The sequence below is a fragment of the Pleurodeles waltl genome, chromosome 1_2 (assembly GCF_031143425.1).
Source record: "Pleurodeles waltl isolate 20211129_DDA chromosome 1_2, aPleWal1.hap1.20221129, whole genome shotgun sequence".
NCBI lineage: Eukaryota > Metazoa > Chordata > Amphibia > Caudata > Salamandridae > Pleurodeles > Pleurodeles waltl.
The window spans coordinates 1,190,595,798-1,190,621,634 of record NC_090437.1 but is presented as its reverse complement, the minus strand read 5'-3'; the positions used below and the strand labels follow the sequence as shown (position 1 = coordinate 1,190,621,634).

General features: G+C 40.7%; 1 protein-coding gene across 1 annotated transcript in view; it reads left to right on the top strand.

Moving 5' to 3' along the window:
- Window positions 1-23,526, top strand: part of DOK7 (docking protein 7) — a 479,904-nt gene extending 456,378 nt beyond the window's left edge. Inside the window, exons 9-10 of the mRNA XM_069203471.1 lie at window positions 18,454-18,606; window positions 19,982-23,526. Coding sequence (XP_069059572.1) covers window positions 18,454-18,606; window positions 19,982-20,118 — 290 coding nt within the window. The 3' untranslated portion in view covers window positions 20,119-23,526. The remainder of the gene's footprint in view (window positions 1-18,453; window positions 18,607-19,981) is intronic.
- Window positions 23,527-25,837: the final 2,311 nt, after the last annotated feature.

Sequence of the window (25,837 nt, the reverse complement as noted above, 5' to 3'; positions counted from 1 at the left end):
GTGATGTGTCCACGTTGTGTTTTGGGGCATTTCCTTTTGCGGGTACTAGGACTATCCACACAAGTGAGGTACCACTTTTATCGGAAGGCTTGGGGGAATGCTGGGTGGAAGAAAGTTTGTGGCTCCCCTCAGATTTCAGAACTTTCCATCACCGAAATGTGAGGAAAAAGTGTTTATTTTGCAAAATTTTGAGGTTTGCAAAGGATTCTGGGTAACAGAACCTGTTGAGAGCCCCACAAGTCACCCCATCCTGGATTCTTCATGTTGTCTAGTTTTTAAAAACGCGCTGGTTTGCTAGGTCTTGGTAGGTACCAGCTGAGCTAGAGGGCAAAATCCAGAGCTAGGCACTTTCCGAAAAACACGCCAGATTTAAATGTAAAAATGTGATGGGTCCATGTTGCATTCTGGTGCGTTTCCTTTTGCGGCCACTAGGCTACCCACACAAGTGAGGTACCATTTTTATTGGAAGACTTGGGGGAACACATAATAGAAGAGCAAGTGTTATTGCCCATTGTCTTTCTCTACATTTTTCCTTCCAAATGTAAGACCATGTAAGTCTCTATGAGAAATGCCCTGTAATTCACAAGCTAGTATGGGGACCCCAAAGTTCGTAGATGTGCAAATAACCACTGCTTCTGAACACCTTATCTTGTGCCCATTTTGGAAATACAAAGGTTTTCTTGATATCTATTTTTAACTCTTTACATTTTACCAAATACATTTCTGTATACCCGGTATACAATGAAAACCCATTGCAAGGTGCAGCTCATTTATTGGCTTGGGTAGCTAAGGTTCTTGATGAACCTACAAGCCCTATATATCCCTGTCCAGCAGACGTAAGGGTACATTGCTTTCAAAACTCTGCCATAGCTGGAAAAAGTTACAGAAGAAAACGTGGACAAAAATGGCAGATTTTTTTAACTCAATTTCAATATTTTTTATTTCAGCTGTTACTTTCTGTAGGAAAACCTTAAAGGGTCCATACAAGTGACCCCTTGCTGAATTCTGGATTTTGTCTACTTTTCAGAAATGTTTAGCTGTCTGGGATCTACCATTGGTTTCACACCCATTTCTGTCACTAACTGGAAGGAGGCTGAAAGCACAAAAATAGTAAAAATGGGGTATGTCCCAGTAAAATGCCAAAATTGTGTTGAAAAATTTGGTTTTCTGATTCAAGTCTGCCCGTTCCTGAAAGCTGGGAAGATGGTGATTCTAGCACCACAAACCCTTTGTTGATGCCATTTTCAGGGACAAAACAAATGCTTTCTTCTGCAGCACTTTTTTCCCAAGAAAAACACATTTTAGCTTTAATTTGGCTAATGTCTTGGTCTCCTCCAGGGGAGCCCACAAACTCTGGGTACCTTTGGAATCTTTAGGATGTTAGAAAAAAATGCAGGTTTGTCATGGGTAACTTATGTGGACAAAAACTATGAGGGCCTAAGTGTGACTATCCCAAATAGCCAAAAAAAGGCTTGGCATAGGAGGGGTAAAAGGCCTGGCAGCAAAGGGGTTAAAAAAAAAACAACAACTTTGAAACAAGTCCTTGCCCATATAAAGGGCCCCACATCAGTTTGCTGACATAGGACCTTTAAAAACTTCTGACATGTCTGGATCAGCTTCCTGCTGCGCACAAGGGTGGAGGGTAAGGCCTGCCTGCAGTGCAAAAGATTTTAGCTCTACCTCTAGTGTACCAAGGATGAGATCACACTGTTGTACAGAGGGTTGAGATTACCTATAGTCAGGGCCACTGGAATTATGCAGCAGAAGAGGAGCAAATTATGTGGCATGGTTGGGTAAATTATGCGGCTAGAAAAGGCAACTTATGTGGCATAATGCTGCATATTTTGAAATTGTATTCATTATTTTGTCATTTTTAGGTCGAGTCTAGGCAGCGCACATGTGCTTTCTCTCGACATGTTGTAATCTACTTCTGCGGGCTTTCACGACTCCCATCACTTTCAGTTGTTCTTTGGCCTGCCTTTCAAAATTCCTTTGGTTTCTTAGGTAAATGCTTTACATTTGTCCAGCCTTTAAGGTGTTTTGTTACCACCTTGGAGAATGACCCTGTCACATAGATTATTACACGATTGGCCATATACCTTAGTGTTGGTGCACTACTTTTTTCTTTTGCCTCTCCACTTCGTTGCGGTATGTTTTTTCTTCCTCTTCCTTGTTTTCGGGCATCTTGCTATTTCTTTGCGATGTCAGCTCCCGGGGTTCTTTCTTATTTTTTTTTTTTTTTTTTTTTGCAGTCTTATGTAGCGTGAACTCGACCCGAAGATTGGACCGCTTTACATTGAGCACCAGTTACATTACACAAGGAAACGTTAATTTTTGGGAGGCACAGTGAGATTAAGTGATTTGCCCAGAATCACAGGATGTTGAGCTGATGTGGATACTTGAACCTGGTTCCCCAGTTCCAAAGTCGGCAGCTCGGGCCATTACGCCACATCCTCTCCAAGTAACTACATAATTCAAGTACTTCTCAAAGCAGTGCTATAATGTGCCTACTAGTGTCAAAGCTTCCACGTTAAAGAAGAGATGATTTTGTACCACCCAGGATAATGTGCTGCATTGCTCAATACTTATGAGGTCCCAAAGGCGAGACCTATTGGCTAAGCCAATGCTTGTTTTACTTCCATTTATAGGGTAATGAACAAATGGGGTGCTGAGACAGTGTCATATATAACTGTGTAGGAGATGGGTCTCTAGTTGACAGAGGTATGTACCATGTCTAAGTAGGGACTGCAATCCTAGTCAAGGTAAGCCAGGTGCACACCCTAAATTAACCTGTGCGTATCCTCTGATAGCTTGGCACAGAGCAGTCAGGCTTAACTTAAGAGGCAATGTGTAAAGCATTTGTGCAACACTTATTTACAGTAACACAGTGCAAGACACCACAAAAAGACTCAAAACCAGTTTAGAAAAATAGAGAATATTTATCTGAGTAAAACAAGACCAAATAAAAAAAAACTGCCATCATTAGAAGTCGAGATATGAATTTTGAAAGCTTAAGGACCGAATTTAAGAAAAGTGGTGCTGCATTTAATGCAGTGTCACTTTTGTTGTACCCCTTAGTGCCCTTCTACCGCCTCCATGTGTGCGCCGTATTTAAAATACAGCGCGCCACGATGCAGAGTTCGGGCAATAGCATCAACATTTTTGATTCTATCAATGTACTGTGCAGGATTAGCGCCTAAATTTTGACGCTAATCCTGCAGATTACATAGAGGCCTGTTGAAAACAATGGTATGCCCCATTTTAACTCCTGCTCTGTGTGCTAATGTGGCACAAGGAGGCATTAGGCCCCCTTAAATCTGGGCCTAAATGTGAGAACAGTGCTTAGTAGAAGTCAACAGTGGTTAAAAGGTTACTTGAAGTCGCAAGGGACCAGTGCAAACTCAAAGTCCAGGCCAACCGCGATGGAGGGTAGGTCGGCTACAGACCCCACACAGGGTGTGCTGAACAGTACCTTCGTTGGAGCAATGCGCAGATGGTGAGGACACGATGCATCGATATTTCTGCTGCACCTGGGGTGATGAGTTGTCATCGGGCTCTGTAGAAGTGGATGTGATGCATCGTCGGCGGGCCAAGCAGAGTGCCCTTGAGCCGCGCAGTAGGTGAATCTGCTGTTGTCTGGTAGTTGTTGTGTCACCGTCAAAAATGCGATGTGTCAAGTTGTCTGCTGCACATGGGGCGATGACTCGCTTTTTGAAGTTTGTACCTGCAGAACCCACTTCTGAGGCCCAGGACTGGAGGGGGCATCTCAGGCAAGGGTAGAACTTACAGATGGCAGAGTTCAGCAGCACCAGAAGAGTTGCAAGCAGTCTTTCATGTCCCTAAGAAAGCAGAAGAACAGGGGGCAAGCCAGCAAGCCCTTGGAGACTCTTGGGTACAAGGATGTAAAGAACAAGTCCAGCCCTTCTCACTGCTGGACAGAAGCAGCAGGCAGCAGGCCAACACAGCAAAGCAAGTAGAAAAGTGCAGTCCCTCCTTCAGCACAACAAGCAGTAGGCTAACACAGAAATGTAGTTGCAGAGTGGCAGTCCCTCCTGGCAGCACACCAGTCCTTTTTCCTGGTAGAGTGTCCTTGATTCCAGTAGAGATCTGATTTGGTGGGGTTTAGGTCCATTATTTATATATGGTGTCCTGGTTCTGGAAAGTCAGAAAGTTGGAGAAACTTCTAGGCCTTCCTTTGAAGTCCACAAGGTCCCTGTCCTGCCCTCCCTGGCTCTAGATCGTCTACAGGGAATTATGCAGCCCTTTGTGTGAGAAGAGGTACAACCCTATTCAGGAGTAAGTGTCAGCTTCTCCCGCCCACGTAGCCCAGGAAGACCCATCAGCCTGGTGATGGGCCATCAGTATGCAAATGCCATACCTAACCTCCCTTTGTGTGTGACTGTCTAGTGGGAATGCACAAAGCCCAGCTGTCATCTACCCCAGATGTGTATTTTGAGACAGGCAGAGGCACAGAATGGTTAAAGTAGGAAAATGCCAGCTTTTGAAAACAGGGTCATGGCTGATTTGCACATGGCTGGGTTCACACTGGGTGGCGTGGTGGGCAAAAAAAAGATGGATTAAACTCAGATCTTTGTGACTAGGGGTGAAAATGTGCATTGTTCAGCATTCCATCCATCATCTGTCCTTTTAACTTTCTAAAAGTGGCATTTTCAGAATTACAATTTAAAATTTGACTTCACCATTAGTTGTGATTTTAAATTGTGAGTCCAGGGACATCCACTCCATATGTCTATCTCTTCCCAATTTGAAATTACACTTGAAAGATTATTTAAGGTAACCTCAATGCTATCTTATGGGAGAGATAGGCCTTGCAATAGTTAAGCATGAATTTTGGAGTTTTTCACTATCTGACACGTCAAGCTTTAAAGTACATGTCCACATTTTAAATACACTGCAACCTGCCCTTGGGGCAAACTAGGGTATACTGTAGGGATGATTTACATGTGAAAAATGAAAGGTTTGGGCCTGGCAAGTGGATACACTTGCCAGATTGAAACAGCAGTTTAAAACTACACACACTCTATGCAGTGGCAGGCCTGAGACATGTTTGAAAGGCTACAGTAATAGGTGGCACAATTCAGTGCTGCAGGCCCACTAGTAGCATTTGATTTGCAGGCCCTGGGCACATACAGTGCACTTTTACTAGGGACTTACAAGTAAATTAAATGTTCCGACTGTGGAGAAGCCAATGTTACCAGGTTTAAAGTACAAAGCAACTGCACTTTAGAACTGGTTATTAGTGGTAAAAGTGCCGGGAACACTGAGGCCCACATTTATACTTTTTGACGCAAACCTGCGCTAGCGCAGGTTTGTGTCAAAAAGTTTATCACCGACTACCGCCATTCCAACGCACCAGCCGGGCATCATATTTAATGAATGTTGGTAGCCGGCACTGCGGCCCGGTTAGCGTAAAAATAATTGATGCTAACCGGGCAGCGGAGGCGTAGGGAAGACAGGGGGTTGTGCGTCAAAGAATGGTGCAAGTCAGGTTAGAGTAAAAAATATTGACTCTAACCTGCCTAGCGTAATTGTTTGATGCACAACCCCCATGGAAATGACTCCTGTCTTAGCAAAGACAGGAGAAGACAGGAATCATCCCCCCTTCCCAATGGCCATGCCCAGGGGACCTCTGTCCCCTGGCCATTGCCATTGGGCACGGTGGCATGTAGGGGGGCCCAAGTCAGGCCCCCCTATGCCACTTAAAAATAAAAAAAATACTTACCTCTACTTACCTGAACTTACCGTAGATGGGTCCCCCCATCCATGGGTGTCCTCCAGGGGTGGGCGAGGGTGGCAGGGGGTGTCCCTGGGTGCAGGGAAGGGCACCTGTGGACTGCTTCAATGGTCAGAAATCATGGAAATGAGCCCACAGGTCCTCTAACGCCTTCCCTGACCCAGGCTTTAAAAAATTACTCTAAACAGGCTTAGAACCATTTTTTAAGGCCCTCCTCCTCCTGTGCGTCATTTTTGCATGGGAGTATAAATAAGGCACAAATGCCTTTGAGTCACCTTTTGCCCGGAAATGCCTACCTTCCATCTCATTGAAGCAAGGTAGGTTTCCACTGTAACAAAATGACTCTAACTCCATAAATTTGGCGCTAGACAGGTCTAGCGCCAAAGTATAAAAATGGAGTTAGGTTTGCACCAGATTTGCGTCAAAAGAAATTACACAAATCCGGGGCAAACAGAGTATAAATATGGGCCTGAAAGTCAGCACAAATGAGTCCGAAAAACATGAAGTCAGAGGGCAAAAAGTTAAGGGGAACCATGCCAACCACACCTATTGTTATTGCTTATGGGCCTCTAAACTTTGGAAAACTGGAGTTGCCTGAAGCCTGCTTAACAGTCACAGTGTACTTGAAGTACATTTCTGTTTCCCTTCAACTGCAGTGCAGCATTACTGCTATGGGGCATTGGTTTGTAATGTATGATTTCAAAATTCACAGCCTAGAAATAAGAAAATGTGAGAGACCTCCTTCCAGTAAGGATGGCCTTTCCTATTCTTATTTTTACCAGGATACCACTGTGATATGCATGGCCTGACTGTTAACTATTGTAACTCTAAGGCATAGGGTTCTGTCCATCAAATTCTCCTAGATGTTTCATTTTTTGATCACCTGGTTTTGGACCTTTTATTGTGGGTGAGCATCATAACTGGTGACTCACCCATGGTAAACTCACAGAAAATGGACTGTGCATGTTTACTGCCAGTGTTGGCAGTTTAAGATAATACTGCTGCGACGGAACAAGGGTAAGGTGCACACGTGTGAGGGCTGCACGTGTGAGACTCCTGTCATGTAAGTCCTGAAACTGCACATAGGTAGCCTAGTGCAGAGGGTACTCTGTAGGATTGGAATTTGACCTGGGGTAGGCCTTATATGGAATTGTCTTGTCTGCAGTGACACTCCATTATACATCTATCAGGAAGACTATCTTAGATTGCAGTTTTGCTTACCTTTGGGCTACAGAGACCAGTGATGTATTGAAATGGGATGGAGCATCCAGGATAGTAATTTGTCTGTCTCAACTCCGGATCAGAGCCCAAGTCCTTTGTCACCCTTCTGGGCTAAGTTAATTACATTTCTCTCCAGCAGCAGGAACGAGGCCTACCCACACAAATCGAGCCATTAACAGTGCTTCACTTGGCTCCTGTGAAGGAAAGGGATGGGATATGAAGGATTTGCACTGTGTGGCCAATCTAGGCAGGCAGCTCTGCTGAATGTCCTGCTGCTCCTCCTGAATGGGTACAAGGCACATGATTATTGTTTCATTTTTTTAAGCTAAGGCTGCTCTACAGTGGTACTTTCCTCATGACATATTTACAAAGTGACTCAATGCATGCCACTTTGTAAACCCTTGTGCCACATTATGCCTGCGCCAGGCATAATGTATGCAAGGGGGGGCGTTCCCCCGTTAGGAGGGCAGAAAAATGGCGCAAGGAAATCTAAGAGATTTCCTTGTGCCATTTTTTTGGCACTTTTAATCCCTGCTCAGAGCAGGCGTTAAAAGGTGGTTTTGGTTATTTATAAAGGGCCCCTATGCACTCTGCAGGAGTAGAGACGCTATTGCCCCCTATCCTGCACCATGGTGCGCTGTATTTAAATATGGCGCCCACATGGTGGTAGTAGGGGGGCACCAAATGGCGCAAGGAAAGTGGCGCTGCAGTAGGTGCAGCACCACTTTTCCTAAACCTGCCACATAGGCCTATATTTAAGAAAACTTTGTACGATCTTTGTGCTATTTTTTTTATGCGAAAGCAGCGCTAACCTACCATCACATTTATATTTTGTCGCTTGACGGGTCTAGCAACAAAATATCTGAGTTAGCACCATTTGTTTTGCCACCAACCATTCCTTAGCGCCATCTTGCATCATTTTTTAAATATGGTGCACAGATGGTGCTAGGGAATGAAGTTAGCTTGCGGTAACTTCTTTGATGCACAACTGCGCTAATGCAGTTGTGCGTCATTTTTCTTAAATATGGGCATATGTTTCTTAAGTCGCTACTAAGGATAAGTCATGGTTGCACTTCATTGAAATCTGTTTGTATCCAAGGATACTCATGTTTGGCCAATGTGAAAGCCCTGCCACATCTTAAGGCCTTGCCTCTCTTCAAATGAGCCAAACATTTTTATTTCATTTCAAGACTGGAGGATACCATTATCCATTAGCCTTGTAGAAGCATGCCCATGCAGCACATTATAGAACACATTTACATCATAACTCGCAAACAGAATTCTCTATGAGTCTCTCTTGCACTATCTTTCTCTCTCTCTTGCTGTGTATGTGTATATAAATATATATATATATATATATATTTATATATACATATATATTCACTGAAAAAAACAAAGGTTACAGGGACGTTATTGTTAGGATGACGTTTTACCCATACAAAACCAAAGAAATTCAGCAGTTATAGTTATACTTGTTAACAAATTATAACCTGTTTCCCATTTTACTTTGTGGCATGAGTTATAGTTTCTTCAGATAAGTATAGCTGCTGGTGAAGCCTGTTGGATTAGAGGATTTACAAGGAGACAATAACTCAAGATGAGAATATGTTTGATTCCAACTCCTTAGGACACAAACATAGTTTTGATCGATGGCCAGTAGAACGTGTGGCAAAGTTTATTAAAGGATGGTTAAGGAAACCATTGAAGGAGGCGCAAAAAGTGATGCATGCAGAATTTTCTTGGCCAATCATTGGGGAAAAAGTTTGTGTGACCCCAAATTTAAAACCAAAGTAGGTTTCCTTCCTATTTAAACTGGGGTGGGATCCTAGGAAAGGACTGGAACACTCTTTAATGGGCTGTCAAAATAAATTATTGGATGTATTGCGATCACTGGCCCATATCTTAAATATGGCTGAGGAGGCACACCTGAAAAGGTTCGAATTGGATGTAAATCGATTTAGAGGTTGGGGCCAAGGATCTATTTGCTTTTTGGGTAATACAAATGCTGGACAAATATCTGCCGCACGTAGGCTATTTTAATATAAATCAACCCGAAGTTGGAAGAAATGGGAACGGCCAACCCTTTGAGGAACTAACAGCTTTGTTATTTGTTGAAAGACTAGCTAGATCTTTGAACGAGTACGCTTCAACTTTCACAGCTCTAAGTAGGGCACATTCTAAAATGAGACAAGTATTCATCTGTAGTGTTTTTGGAAAGACTGTCACGAAAGGGCCGGATTCCCAACAGGAAGGGACAGGATACTGATTTTTTTCCCAGTGAGGTAAAAGTGAAAGGACCCAAGGTAGTAGAGGAAGAGACCGATCATTTAGAGGAACACAAAGGTGAGTTTGAAAATGTATTTTTGCTTTTTCTAAAGAAAGGAGGGAGGGAGAATATGGTTCTATAAAAAATGACAACATTTAGAAAAGGGCACTATAAAACTGAAAAGTCCGCCTGGAGAAAGCTGTGTGAGTACCATATTTCTGATGAAAAGGAAAAGGTTGGCACTGACTGATACATCGCCACAGTCTAAACAGTTTTCTAGTTTACAAGCATTTCAAGAAAGGTGGTATACACCTGTTGAGAGACATTTTGCTAGAAAATGACTGGTTGGTGAATTTGGATTTTAAAGACGCTTACTTCACAATAGCAAAAGAAAAGGAGAGCCAGACTTTTCTTCAATTCAGATGGAGAGATTTATTGCATCAACTTACTTGTCTACCTTTTGGATTGTTTTCAGCCCTAACTTGTATAAAAGGATTTTGCGTCCAGTAATGACATTGTTTTAAAAGAGAAAGATGTATACAATTAGTCAGTCACTATTTGGATGACATTCTGCTGTTAATGCCTCAAGATCATCCAGAGTTATTAGTTCAACTGAGTTAAACAAGGAAGTTGTTGGAGTATCTTGTTTTCGTTATAAATTTGGAAACGTCTATTCTGATGTCGAGCCATACTGCAGAATGTCTGGGTTTTCAGTTGGATAATGCCCTAGCAAGATTATTTTTGCCAGGCTGAATAATACTTGCTAAAATGGGAGATTTGTATGATTTTGAATTTGCAGGTATTGTCTTTGAGGTGTCCAACTTGAGTGATTTGTCTACTGTCATCATCCAGGCAATTTTTCAAGTCCCCTTGCACTTCAGGGCCCATCAGAGATTGAAGATAATAGGTTTAGGAAATGGATTTGTGGTATGTGGACAATCTAGTTTGTCAAAGGAAGCGAAAGAAGAGTTCATTTCAACATTCATAGCATTTTACATTTCTTAAATAGGGATTTCTATGAAGTCGCTATTTTAGAAATGTAAAATTGCATTTTTCTACATCTGGCCATTAGTGCCTTGTTTAGATTCCTTGTTGTTTTACTTTTCTGATTTGTATGTATATTAGAGAATATTGTATCTGTAGCAGTAACATTAAACTGAAAGTTTAAAGATAGGTAACAAACACTAAATTGGGCATGTGACTGGCTGTGTGTGGGTCCATAAGTATAAGCTGAAGTCAAAGGCTAGTTTACGTATGTAATTATGTATTTATGTATGTACATATTATTGCTTTAGTGTGAACCTAGCCCAGAATCAGTGGATGGCTGTACCTAGTCAACAGCAACCATACAGTCGTCGGGTCTTAGGGCAGGTAGCTGGATTCTGGGAGCAAAAATGTACTGTTGCTGCACTGCGACATAGTGTTTCTCAAAGGGGTGCGCCTTAAGCTCTTTCCTAAATTGGAGCAATGCCGGGGCTGTCTGATGGATTCAGGGATGCTGTTCCAGATCCTGGGTGCAGAGATGGAAATGGGCTACTATCTAGCTTTTTTTCTTTACACGTAGTTTCAAGTCTAATTGTATTCTGGTTGTGGGTGCTGAGTTGACAGAGATGGTAAGCTTGGTTGCAAGATAAGCAGGGCTGCTGATTGTGATGGCTTAGTGCTGTAGCTTGTTTCCAAGATGGTGCAGGTCGGCAAGGGGAGTCAATGGAATTCCATCAGGTTGGGTGTGACGTGATCATATTTCCCTAGACCCTGAAGGAGACAAGTTGCAGTGTGCAGAATGCCCTTAATGTTGGACCAATGTGTAGTCCTGAAGGCCCGACAGCAACGTGTAAAATACCACCTTGATGCAAGAGTATGAAGGCTTTGCAGCAGTTCTGAAGTCATTTTCTGGAAGAAATGATTTCACTTTCTTTAGAACAGAGACCTGGTACCATACTGTTGTTATATTTTTCGGCCATGTGCTCCTTGAGGATGAGGTTGGTGGCTAGGCTGAATCCAAGGGACGTGGCATGTGTTGAAAGTTAGGGGTTGAACCAATCAAGGTTAATGTCATTGAGCTAGGTTGTACAATTTCTTGCTTATTGTTCTTGTCAGATAATATTAATTCTGTCTTTGTGGGGTTTGAGCTTCAGGAAGGTGCTGGACACCCAGGTCTGGATGATGTGCAAGCAGTGTTATAGGCATTGGATGTTAGGAGCAGAAGAGTCATTTAAGTAGAATTCTGTATCATCTGCACACTGGCAAATGTTGATGGTGTTATCTGTGAGTAGAGCTCCAAGGGCTCCATTTAGAGGATGAAGAAGACAGGGGATAGTATGGAACCCTAGGGTACTCTGCAGGTGATAGAGATCCTTAGGGATCTGGAAGTGCCCATGTGAACAAACTGGTATCTTTTGGAAAGGTAGGAGGGGAACGAATAAAGGACATTGCCAGTGGTTTCCGTTTGTGATTCCAGGGTATGGATGAAGATAGGATGATCAACTGATGAAGGCAGCTGAGGCCTTCTTTTTAAGAAGGTGAGATTCCATCTTCATGCTGAGGCTGTCACCAAACAGCAAAAAGTCTGCCCCTGTCTCTGTGTTCTGACTCTGGATTGTGGATGTGAATTGTGTTTGTAGTCATCTGTAAATAGAGGCTAGTAGGACAAGGACTCGCAAAGTAAATAGATCTTGCTTTTATAACCTATTACTCTGTCAATGCCTTTTGTTCATGCAGTACAGCATCAGCAAAAATACTGTTGCTGTACGGCATGAACAAAAGGTGAAAAAAGAGCTGTGATGTTGCTGTGTTATTTCATATATGCATGTATGTTTGAGAACGTATTCATGCATGTCATCAAGCAAGCATGCCTCCAAAATTACATGAGTGCCTTTTCTCTTTTAATTTATCAATTCAAAATGGATCTATAAATTCAAAAAAGTAGCACAATAGTGCCTTTTTGATAAGTATAAAGCAGGTAAACATTTTATTAAAAATAGGACTGCCAGGCAGCTGGCACTGGAGGAACACATGGGGGAAGGAAGCAACGAAGAGTTGTAGGGAGAGCACAACACTGAGCACAGGGCAACACACAGATGACAGAAAACAGTATAGAGTACGAAAAGAGAGAAGTACACGAGGAAGACAAATGGAATTCACACGTACTCTCATGGGTGCAAATAATAACAAGTTAACCAAACTTTGGTTTTAACAATACCTTTCTGCAGTGATGCAAATCATGTCAAATAGAAGCATTGCCCACTATAGCGCAAAGTGGATACCCACATAATGTGCAGCTTTTGCTTCTTAATCCTGTTCTTAGACCTTTCTAATTACCCTAGCAAAGATATACAGTTTGAGTACAATTGGCCTACCAGGGCTACATCTCCCAGAATGCATCATGATGTTAAATAAAAATCCAGGACTAGAGCACTGCATCCTTGTTGACATGCACTAATCTGGTAACCTTACTTACAGGACATGCGTACAGAATGTATTGTGACTTCACACTACAATCAGAATCATCTTTATTCGGCTGCAAACAGCCATAAAAGCAAGCAAAACGTGCAAAAAGTGCAATAAAATACAAGGGACATCATAAAAATTAAAGTGTTCAAATAAAATGCATAAAATCATCAAAAGGGATAAGATAAACACAAACTGGATAAAACAATCTGGGTGAGCAGCAAACTGGATAAAACAGAGACCTAAAGCTGTTTCAGCAGTCTACTGGCACAACAAATAAATGAATCTGATAAAATTGACACCCTGGAGCGGACTACGGCTTGAAGAAATGAGAACACATATCTACATGTTTCATCATCTGGCATTGCTGATCGAAAATGATAAGCTTGTAACCCAAGCCGTAGATTCCTACACCCCAAAAGAGGTGCAATATTGTTTTAGTGTACATTTTTGAATATTCACAGAAAAGAAAACGTAGCATGGTTTGCTTCCGCAAATTGCAACATGTGCACACTCTAGAGTCAAGCTTGGACTGAAGTCCAGTCGGGAAACAGAGGGAATATTTTGGTATACCAGCCCAAAAGCTGAACAGTAAAAATCTTTCCCAGATCATACTAGTGTTCCACAGATAATTAGTGGAAATGTCCCCTGGGATAAGATGTGAATAGCTCTTAACACTTTATTTGGTCTCCTTCAACCCTCAACCTCTCTTCTTTGGCTCCTTCTAATACCAAAGCTTGCACTGGACCTCTACCAGCAGGTGCTTGCAGCATTCTATCTAGAAACCTGTCAGCTAAATCAACTGATTCCATAGATTTTTCAACCTATGCTATCCATGGAATAAAATAACCTTTGTCAAATTTGCTCTCTTGTTAATTCTGCTTCTTCTGAGCGCGAGATAGATGGCCACAAAAGAACCAGCCTGCTTTGAATAAAATCACACAAAAAAATCGAAGCCTTGCTCATTATGGCAAATAAAGATAGAGGTTGGTGGAGGGGCTGACTATACTCTCCGACAAAAACGATTTTCCTTCCTTTGAAGATTAACTGGACCCTCAAGTCCCAAATTCCTGCCCGATAGGTTGCTATTGATACACAGTGAGCAGAATATATTTGCAAGAGAGGTCTGAGGGCTCTGTCACCCTTAGGTGATGGAAGACTGAGCAGAGAACCAACAGCCCTTGAGAACTTAATCCGATTTTGTGCAATATAAGGGCACCATGATCCAGATGAACTAAAAGTAACTCCCAGATAGGAGAAATGCTAGTGCTTGGTAACCCGTTGGTGTTCACAAATAGATAGTGGTTGCGTCCACTTTGGACCATATGTCATAATATTGTTTTAAACAAATGTCAGTATGGCTTGTGACGTGGCACAGGGACGAGCGATCAATGCCTCAACCTAAACATGTTTATTGGAAATACACAGTGGCCAAGAAGTTTACACTGTACTTGGCCTTTATGGACTGCGCACTAATGAAAGGCCTGTAACAGCAGGAACTGTCAGCAGTTTATACATAGTTCAACACTGTCCACAAAAGGCTTTGAACTACTGCATGAGAACATTTTGAAATGCTAAAAACCTGTCACTCCAACTCCTAACAGGATTTACAACAGAGCGAAGCTGTGGCAAGCATTGGGAAAATGTACTTAGTAGCAAACTATATCCACAAAAAAACCTGTGCAGAAGCAACAGGCCTCCCTCCACTTAGATATGTGAACGCATTTTCATCCTTCGCAGGAATCAAATGCAAAATGAGGTTGATGAATCTTTTGACTTGGTAAGATGTGTGGTGAACCACAAACAATCACTTCATCACCACCCCAATAATTTAGACACCATGACCAATGTGGACACAGAAGGAAAACTCCATTGAGAAATATAATTCAAAGCTTTATTACAAACACAAGCTCAAAGTCATGTAAACTATGCACAAAACCAAATTATAAAGATACATAATCACCAAGGGTTGCCCAAGGCGACAAAATAAGTTTAGGCATGCTAACATCAATAAAACCAAGCATTCAAGAAGAATGATACAGAAAATCCAAAGAAATATCTGAGACACAGAAATAACAATGTGCTCATATTGCACAGCCATTTAGTCTATTCAAATTCAGCCAAGTCAATAATCATTGGCTGGTCACATATCAACCCAACAGTTAACCAAATTAAGGGCATACATGTGTGGTGAGTAACACATGCGGTAAAATTCAAAATTACAAAAGAGGATAAAAATAATTTGATAAATAATTCGGGTCACAGGGCTCTAAGAAAATGACAATGAGTGTCAGCTTTGTGGAGAGTCTAACATAAAAGGCTCATGTGACGGAGCAATGGCAACCGGCACAGAGGAAGATACTTCTCCAAGGGATACAGCTTTCAGGGACTCTTCATCAGCAAAACATCTGGTTAGCAAGCATCAAGCGAGTGTCTGTCTCAAGCCAAGACAAGACTAGGGCTGCTCTGCATCTGAGCATATGGGCATCTGAGAATGTTCTGTGCAAAGTTTGATCAGCAATCACGTATCATTCCATATGAAATATTCCAATTGGTCTTCATGGTCAGTTCATATTACGAAAAAAGGGCACAATCCAATTAGGATCACTTACAAACGTCAGGTTGCAATAGTCCAAAATTTTCCCAGGTATGTCATGAGAACATCTCTTTCTGTGTGACTCCAAACGATTGAAACAAAAGAATGCCATGTTCCTGTATTATATCTTTTTCAAAGACAACTGTACACAGTTCTTCTGCAGTTAAACAATACGCTTTCAGAAATTGGATTTTGCTTCTCATGAGAAAAAGTCTGAAAAAAGGCCCTAAATTCCCCTGGATTAACAGGAGGGGGTTTAGTCGCTCCAGCCTTTTTTGCTGGGCTGTTTAAGTAATTCATCAGCAGCTACAACCCCACCCCCTATACATTTTCCTTGTACTCTGGAAGTAGGGCCAGGTGTCTTTTTGCGCTTATGAGGTGGTTGGGATAGTAAATCCGATGGCAAAATGGGAGTAATAGTTTGAAACTTACCTTGCAAACACCCATGGTTCAGAATGTCCGCAATAGTGCCAATATTCCTCCAAGGTGAAATACTCAATGGTAAATTACTTTGAAACTTTGATGAGGTCCGATGACAAATTCCCAGTCTCTTTTCAACTGTATTAATTTCTGTATTAATGACCCCCAGCGCACTGGTCAAAAAGTTAGTCACTGAGGTGGAAGTCCTATCCAAAACCTTAGCCATTGCATAGGAAAGTTTTCTTTTCACAATAATGCCATAAGTGAGGGGAAAGAAATTACAACTCGGGATTTAAAAAAAAGACCAAGAGAGTAGACCCAGGCTAGCCTACTGCAGGCTCTGATGGGCAAAGACTGTCCTGCTATTGGCCTGGTCTTCCTCCTGAGTCCTAAACATGTCCCACCCTGTGGGTGACTAAATGCTGTGAAAAAGGACCCAAAATGAGCCTCCCCACCTCCTTCACCTGCGGGATTATAGATAATGGAATCCTCCTCCTTGAAAGCCGTATCAGCAACGCCCACTGAGGGTGACTAGTCTGCATGATAAAGCGCCAAGGTCAAGGAGAAAACCAGAGCAAAAATCAGCTGAGAATCTATAATAAACTACAACAACCCTGTTCCTTGTTCTTTGCTTTTGCAAACGGATTGGTATCAAGAGCATCAACCATCCACAGCAAATTGGATACTTAATCCAACTTGTCTCCAAAAAGAATCTCAAAAGTATGCCTTTGCAGTGGCTGGAGCCCCTGCCGAACAGTGTCATGTGTGGCTGTTCCAGAGAAAGGATAAAAATGTCTTATTTCCCTTGCTGAACATACACGTCTTTCTCCGGGATTCATTTTAAAATTTGCAACAGATTAACGATGTTTAGAAATGATGTATTTTCTGCTTGCTTTCTTTCGGCGTCCAGCAATGTGGGCTTTTTTAATGGATGTGCCTCTGTTTATGTGTTCTTCGTTGCGGCAGTAAAGAACTTCATTAATTATTTACTCCATTTCATGAGGTCTTCAGAAAGAAAGGGTGTGTTTTTATTTAATGGATGTCACAGTGTATTACTGGATTGAGGCCAATGCAATAAACACACTTTTACAATTTCTCCACCTTTGGATCCTGTTTCTGGCTTACCTTAATGTTCAGAAAAAATAAAGGGAAATTAATATTTTATAAAGGGGGGGACAGATTATCCAATGGCTGTTCCTCTATGAGGGAAATCAATATTACATACATCTATGTGCGATAGTACCACCAATGACAGCTTATGTTACGTCCTATCAACTTTGGTGCTAAACTGCTCTGAACACAAAAAAAGCTATTTGATCATCACCCTGGCACCCAGATGTTACAAGCACCAGTTAAGTGGGTATTTATTTGGTGGTGTTATGATGAGAAGAGTAGAGGAAACTTCGTGAAAACACATTTGACAAAAAAGGTGAGCGGCTCAGATCAAATAGTTGCATAGGCGCTAGATGTAGGCATGCGGGGGAGGGGGTGCTGTAGCACCCCCACAATAACCATGCTGGAGCTCCGAAGGGGAAGGAGTAACATTGATACCTTTAAATGTTGTTTTTATAGTTTCACGTTTGCTGTGTATTCAAAGACATTGCCCCAGATTGCGCCTATTGCTCACCCTTGCGCCCCGCTTAACTCCACCATGTGTGCGCAGTATTTAACAACCGCGCACCATGGCATAACTGAGGGACAATAGTGTCATTATTTTGTACGTCACTGTTGTACTTTGCAGGATTAACGCAAAAAAACGTTGGCGCTAATCCTGCAAAGAACATAAGGGACCATTAAAAATAATTGTGCGCCTCCTTTTAACACCTGCTCTGTGCAGGAGTTAAAAATGCCGCTAAAAATGGCGCAGTGGAATCTTGTGGATTCCACTGTGCCATTTTTGCAAGCCTACTAACGGCACAGGCATAGTGTGGCGCAAGGGTTTACAAAGTGACGCAATTGCCACATTAGCAAAAACAAATTATGCTAATGTGTCGATAGTTGATACTAGGCTCTTCTTAAATATGAGCCATAGTTCAAATGTCAGGCTGATTCTTCTGACAAACTGCTGCTTATTCTTTTAACATGGTAAATTGTGTGTTTTTCATTCTCTGACTGCATCTTAAGAGGGTTTTATAACATGAAATTTGTTGAAAATCGTGCTGGTGTGAAAGGAAATTTAAATACCTACAAATGAACTGTACATTTATTAAAAAATATATCAACAGTTAGGAGTGCCAAATGAAGAACTTTGTGGTACTTTTGATGTGTAATGGAAGCACAGATTTCAATAGGCTCAAAACAAATCAAGACTCTTTACTAGGTGATGTTCAAATAAAAAATGTTGGCTTAAACCAGATTGTCACACATTATCTTTTGTGACCATATAATTTTGTCAGTAAACCGATATTTCTTTGCAAATTTAGTAGCCATTTCAATGGAAAATGTGCTGTCTGTAAAACAACAGCGCACTACATCACCAGGCGTTAGTAATATATTTGCGTCAGTGTGCTCCAAAATGTACCACCATCTACATACTACACCGATACCACAAATGGTTGTGGTTCATTTGATACACTTCTTTGTGCGATGACCAGATTTTTCTTAATCCCTATGAGTTTAGTGATGTAACATTGATGGCAGCACCCCTATTCTGAAAATCGATCCAGTACCACTGTGGAATCAAGTTTGTAAACATTCAGTGGATCCGTATTCTTCCTGATAATCATGTGTCTTGTACCCATTCAGGAGGCGCAGCTGGACATTCATCAGAGCTGCCTTCATCAGATCGGCCACACACTGAATCATCGACGTACGTCAACATACCCATTTCACCTACTGCTAAGAAACAGCTTCACTACATGGAATTAGAGCTTCAAGAACCCACGATTGGAATACGAGGTAGAAGTGTTGTACCTAAATTCGATGTATTGTAACTCCTACGATGGTATAGCGAACCCCAGTGCCAATTAGTTATTGTTTTAAAGAGAAGGGTTTCCTTTGACATGTTATAGTCACCTAATGTTGTATCTTGCTCTTCTTGTTGGCTTGCGCTTCGACTGTCATCTGGCGGTTGGAGCCATCTAGGTAAATGTTGGGTACCACTCGTTTGAGACTGTGGTTTGGCGCTGTTGGTGACGAGGAGGAATTCTGTTGCTGTCCACACACAAAGAGACTGTTTGCATTACAGAATGGCATCTCACACGCCATTCACCTTGGTAGACCAAAAGTGTCCTTCATGCATTCTCTGTAAAGCAGACCTGTGTTTCCTACACTCCCCTGTAGCAGACTTACTTCCTATCCCTGCCCCTCACTCTTGGCATGCTTGAATGTCCTGCCACCTGTTAATGGGGTGACAGAATTTCCTTTACCCTTCACAACTGCCGTTTTGGGCATCATGCACACTGCCCGGAGCCAGCTATAAGGCAAACATAAGCGCACTGCACATTCCACAACACAGCATGTCTGTGCTCCCTGCTCTCCCCTCAGTGGTGGGACCCCCACAAATTTCAGCCATGAGCTTCTGCCCAAACCCGTGGAAGGCCTGGGCTTCACACACATGAGTAGCTAAGTAGCCTGCTGGTGTGAGTCTTGTGAAGTATAGGCGTATGCTGTGTGCTTTGTGTCAACCATATATGTAGACACAGAAGATGTGTCACAGCCACAACTGCTCATCATAGTAGGTGCGTCTCAGTGGTATCCAGTAGGTGTGCATCACTCAGAGGCAGCAAACATGGTCCAAACTCACCTGTTCATAGTTGTATCTTTAGCATATGTGTGGAATACCTTTAACTGTTGTATACTTAGATTATTTGCAGCACGGTGCAAGCTCAGTCACTTGGTACTTCTGAACCACAGACCATTCCAGTTGAGCCATTCAGTATCTCCAACTGTTCTGATGTATGAATGTAATTGTAGCTTTATTGAATATTTCAACCTTCTTAGTATTTCCTTTATAGGGTGTCTGTGCACAAATGTTGCACTTTACACTAGGACATGTAGGATGTTAGTGTCTTTGTTCGAAAATGACTATGAACAGGCCACCACCAGCTGTGGGCATTGTACAGTGCATACATGGGTTAAACATACTGCTTGTCTGCAGTCTATCCGCAGTATCTGAGTGATACACAGTGTGTTTTCTCTGGGCGCCATTCAGATTCAGCAAAATCAGCTGGGGGCTAAGGGTTGTAGATTATTTTTGGACCTTTACTGACCATGAATTTTATTGACAAGAATGTGACTAAGAATGCTCATGTTTCTACCCTTCTGGTTGCAGGGGGTGCCTCCACCAGATATGCACAGATTGATATTGCAGCAACTGAGACTGCACACAAGGTGGGAACCCAGCATGCTCAATTCCGCGAGGACAGGCTGCAGGAACTTGAACAGAAAAAGAAGGGAGCACAACAGTAACATACTACACTAGAGCCAAGGACCTTTATCTACACCAGCATAGTTTGATGAAAACTCAATGGAAAAACTCATCATTCATTAACTGGGTAGGATACACAGCCTGCTGAAGGACTTCACCATGTACCATGTTCATACAGGATCAAGCTCCTTCCAGCACCCAAAGCTGGGACACTGCCTTTGAGGTGAAATTTAATTTAATGCCCAATGGGCCAACGTTTGCAACATGAAGCAGTATGAAGGCACATTATTAGAATAATATGTTGAGTACCTGTTTTCTATTTCTTTAATTTATCCATTTTTTACACTGAATGTAAAAGACTGTATTTATTTTAAGCACCAGGGCATTTGATTGAGTCTGTTTGTGCAAGTATATTCTTAACTACTCAGATTCCAAGGTCTTACAGAAGTAGGTAGAATAGTTTCAGAATTGCCCTAGGAATACTGGCCTAGGCATACAGCTATCTCTGCAACAAGGATCAATGCATTCTAAGAATCTTCATTTGGTGGGCGTGGAATTGTAAGAAAGGCCGGGTCCATAAGGGATTTGTAGAGTAATGATTGTTATACATGCCACTAGACCTGCTGCTAAAAGTCAATTACTTGGATCTTTTGTAGTCTACAAATGCAATTGGGACTATGGCTTCAAGTCACTAGTAGCAAACATTCTGATTACTGTGCAGGGGTTCAGTAAAGGTGCATGAAGGTACTGAGTGCATTGCATTATCAAAGTCCGGATCTTGCTCGTTTTAGCTGCTGTGATACCCTTTGTTCTATTCACATTGATTGGGGGCTCCCAATAATACATAATTCTATTTATCTTCAACTGCATCTTCAACTACTATCCTTTCAACAGATCGATAGCTAAACATGCTGTGATAACAATTGTACAATATTTATATGTCCTCGGATAATTAAGGCAACTTTCTGTGCAAATTTTCAAACAAGACTGGGTGTATTAAATTTAAAATGCAAGAACACACTAGCACACAGTTTTTATTAATATATGTTTTATAGCCAAACTCTGCTGTATATTTCTGTGCTAGCAGGCATTATTTTGCAAACATTTCATTCAGAAATGATAGAAGGAAGCTTAATGACTAACCTTTACGCATGTTTTATTTTAGTGAACTTTTATTATAATAGTTTGCCAATGGACTGGGATGGCAGTTCACCATTTGTAGTGGAGTTTTACAACAGTTCTATGAATACAAACCTGCCATGTTATTCTTTATCGTTACTATCAAGAATATTAGACAACATTGATGAAAGTTACAAAAAGTTTGATTGCTCAAAGTAGGAGCTATTCACTCAAAATGCGATGCGGTCATTAAACTTGCATAATTCTGTACATAAACTGATTTGTAGCACACATGTGTACCATTTACATAATTGGCATATAATTGTGTCAAGATGCTATTTATAAAATAGGGTATTTTGTATTTGGAATCATAAAGAAGTTGGAAAAAACTAATAATGCTGCTCCCAAACTTACATCTGACCATTAAACGGAGGTCTTAAATGGACATCTTTATTCACTTATTTTGATACAGACATAATTACTTACAAAGATATTTAAAAAATGGGAGGCCTGATATTGTAAAATAGGTGTGTTCAGTTTGGTTGTATATTTGATATTAAGCAGGATACTAGTATTGTCAAAGGTTAGTTGTATGAAATACACAATATAATTGTAAAAGGGCAACTTACTGCCTTGACTCATATGCTAAACTACATTTCCATCTGCTCATCTTGCTTTAACACTGAGCCTGTCCATAAAGTATATGAATTGTCTTATAAATTAAGCTGTTGATAAAAAACAATTGTTTGCAGTCCAATAACAGGAAGACCTACATTTTATAATACAGTTTATATCACTATTAATGGGAAAGGGCAATTAGATCACAAAAGTAGTGCATTAAACTACACTAACCTATATTATGAAATCTTTGTGATAAGACAACAAAGACTAAGGGCTTGATTTAGAGTTGGGCAGACAGGTTACTCCGTCACAAATGTGACGGATATCCCGTCTGCCGTGTTATGAATTCCATAGGATAAAATGGAATCGTAATACGACAGGCGGCTATCCGTCATGTTTGTGACAGAGTAATCTCATCCACCAAACTCTAAATCAGGTCCTAAGTTATCTATCACGTTTTTATAGAATGCAGTTAACACAAAGATAAGTTAGCATATGTCACGTGACATACAGAATTAACAGAAACAATAAATCTATGGATTTAGCCGGTATGATTCTGTTTAGAAATGTCTAATGCATGGTGATTTTATCGAACCTCTATTTTGAGCGCTTAAAGTAGAAATTTCATGACATAGTAGATGTGGAAAGTTGTATGTTTGCTTAGTCTATTATCACAGTAGATAATTCTCACCTTCTGAATTTGGTCTTGAATGGAGTTGAAATGTCAGTTGTACTCTTCACTTCACCATCTATATAGATTACAATATAAATAACTCCTGTCCTGCCTCAGTAAGATCAAAGACAAGAGGAGAAGTAATTGACCTCACGTTAATGCTTCTAAAACAGAAGTCATGCTGCTTGGGTCCAAAAACATCTAAGCAATTGTCTATCATTCCATTCCCTGGCCCTTTTCAAACTTCTTAATCTCGTCCCTGCAAAGGTAATTCAAATTAAAGATAAGAATATGAGTTTGGCTACAGAACTGTCTCTCTTGCTTTTTGCATAGCCTCACTTCTGTGAAGGGATCTTATTTTCAGATTAATTAATTCTGCAAAATACGTAATAGTATAGCTCAGGTAAATGAGCTATGACTAAGGTCTTATATCAGTAGCAAATTTGATAAGCATGTTGAAGCAGACAAAACACTGGGTGGTGCAATATAAAAAAACACCTCCGAAATATAAAATAGAAAAGTTTGTTAGCCCACTTGTATGTAACCAATCGATTATTGAATGAGATTCTAATATTATAAGCAATTTTCAGATGCAGCTGGATGCACAGATCAGATACAAAATTATGCATGTAGTGAATTAATATCTGCAGTGGAGCTTCCCCAGCTACCTCTAAATCAAACCAAACCCCTTCATCTAGTGAGAACTTTCAGGCCCTTAGACCAAGAACTAGGGCCAAAGGATACTTGAGAGGGCAAGGGCATTTATATGGAATTTTCATTATTCCTGTGGCTAGAGAAAACACTTTTCTTCACTTCAACAAAGGTCCTAAACAGGCTTGGGTTTTAGTTTGCTGTGCTCTGAAATATGTCCAATGCACAGAGTTGGGAGAACCTTAGGTATTGTAATAACTAAATATTATTTTTCTTTTGTTTTCTCTATTTCCCATGTCATAAGAAAACTATTGACCAATAGAACGAATAAGAATATACTGACGATTATATGTTAACTAAACAATAAACAAGGAAGTGTAATGAACACTTTGAATTTAAACTTATTTGTGGATGGACCTGTAAACCAACCACACTTATATCCCTTAGCAGGTATGCGACTGCTTTTTCCCTTTCATTGCCTCATGACTTTCATAAATTCCTACTGCAGAGGGTTTTATTGTTGGTTACTGTTTTCTAGTGCATGATGCATACGTTAGCGCCTTATGTGACATATGCTCATTGAACACCTCACAAATGCAATCATCCGAGGTTTATCCATGTAGAAAAACCACATTAAGATGTAAGATGACTTGCCACAAAAGCAGAAATATGATTAAATGTAAATGTATTTTACTCAATGGCTCAATATAATTTGCATCATTGAGAAATCTTTTAAAGCATGTAACAGAGAAGATTAATATGTAGCTGTAGTATTTTGTATGGTAAAATTCAAACAGTTAGTATTTCTAAAATAATGTAACATTCTATGCGCTTATTCAAATATATTTGTTTTGTAGACAGAATTCGGGGGTGTTACTATATATTTTAGCTGATTTAAAATAATATTTTTTACAGAAGAGAATACATTTTCCCTAATGATTTCAGAACGTGAAACAAAAGTGCTATATTATACTATTTTACTTTTTTTGATTATGATGTTTGATTTATGGTCAACTTGGCTTTCAGGTTTGCAGCCTTCAAAGTGTAAATGTCTTTCTTTGCAATGCAGATATCTGTGTATGAAAGGTATGTGTTATTTTTTACAGACAGCAGTGTTTGCCTACTATGAGACTTGTAATAATAAATTGATGGGGTGCTTAAGTGTATTTGGCACTCCAAGCATCTGAGGCACAAGAGCACATTTCAGCATGGTGAGATGGAGAGACAAACAATAAGGCAGCTACATCAGCACTCCTTTGAATGCTAAAATAGAATATACTATAAACCTATTTGCTTCCTGGACCACAGCTGCATTTACCAACCTCCAATTAATATATGTTCATAAGTAATCCAATATATACAACAATCCAGAAAGTTCCTACAGTTTCTTCACCTCAGCACGTGGCACCAATGTAATATGCAATTACGGAAAACTGCCTTGGCAACAACACAACACATACCCAAGATTGTGATAAAGATGGCATTGCTGTAAACCATTCCCTCCCATGATCACAACACCACTGCACTTCAGAGTCAGCAGAACCGTATTGTCCAGCTAGAGATTATGATAGACTGTGCTCCAGAGAGGAAGACATGTCTTTACTGCAAAGGAGGAGCAAAATGGAGACAGCATGATTTACACTAATGAGGCAGCATTGCAATAGAGCATATTGTTCAATATGTTACACTGATTTTGATTTGAACTGTACAATTATGTTCTGGTTTATTTACCGTGAATTGACTTTAATCCAACTACACAGATTGTTTGTGAACTGGTGGTTCAAGTTCAAATCTTTAGGTAATGCACTCCGGGTTGCCTGGAGCAAGAGTCCTATCTCTGTGAAACAGGCTATTGTGTTGTCACCCATTAAAACTCTTAACTCTGATAATAGAATCCATAAGATCGAAACATGTATGTTTACTATAGACAATGGCCCTCAGCTCTGGAATGCTTTACCAATGTGGTTCTTATGCATGATGGTTTACTGTACATTTTGTAAGAGGTTGAAGACTTTCCCTTTGCAGAAGACAGTAATAGAACCATTACTGCTCCTCTCAAATTCCATGTCATTTATTGTAATTTCATCTCACTTCCAAAAGATCACAAGAATGTAATGAGTGTGATATTACATTTAGTAGCAGGAAGTAACCATGGTGTACATGGAATATGTTGCATCATCACAGATGAGGCGTATTGGTGTTATCAAAGATAGATTCTCATTTCAGTATACATTGTCTGAAAATGTAATGGTTCTCATTAGCCATTAAAATGCACAGACAAAAATGTTGTGAAAATGAAACAAACAGCAATCCCATGAAAAAGCTTTGTGTTTTTTTAGCTCTTCACATACTGAAGTGGGTCTGCCAATGTTCAACCATGTGGGAGAGAATATGAATGCAATGAAAGTCTTGTATCATTGTAAACATTAAAGCATCTACTGAACAAAATTGGTCTCCAAATACTTCAGAAGCAAAATAGCTTGTTTTGCAATAACAAGTGCACGTTCATATGTATGTATGTATGGCTGCAGGATCATTAATACTCAAACCTTGCCAAAAAGCAGCAGAGAGCTGTGCCAGGTCTACCTAAGATTTATAAATTGAGTTAGTTCTAAAGATAGATTTGGCTAATAGGCCTTCCACCTTTAGAGCACGCATCTCTGGAGGAGAGGAACAGTGAACCATGTTTCTTGGCA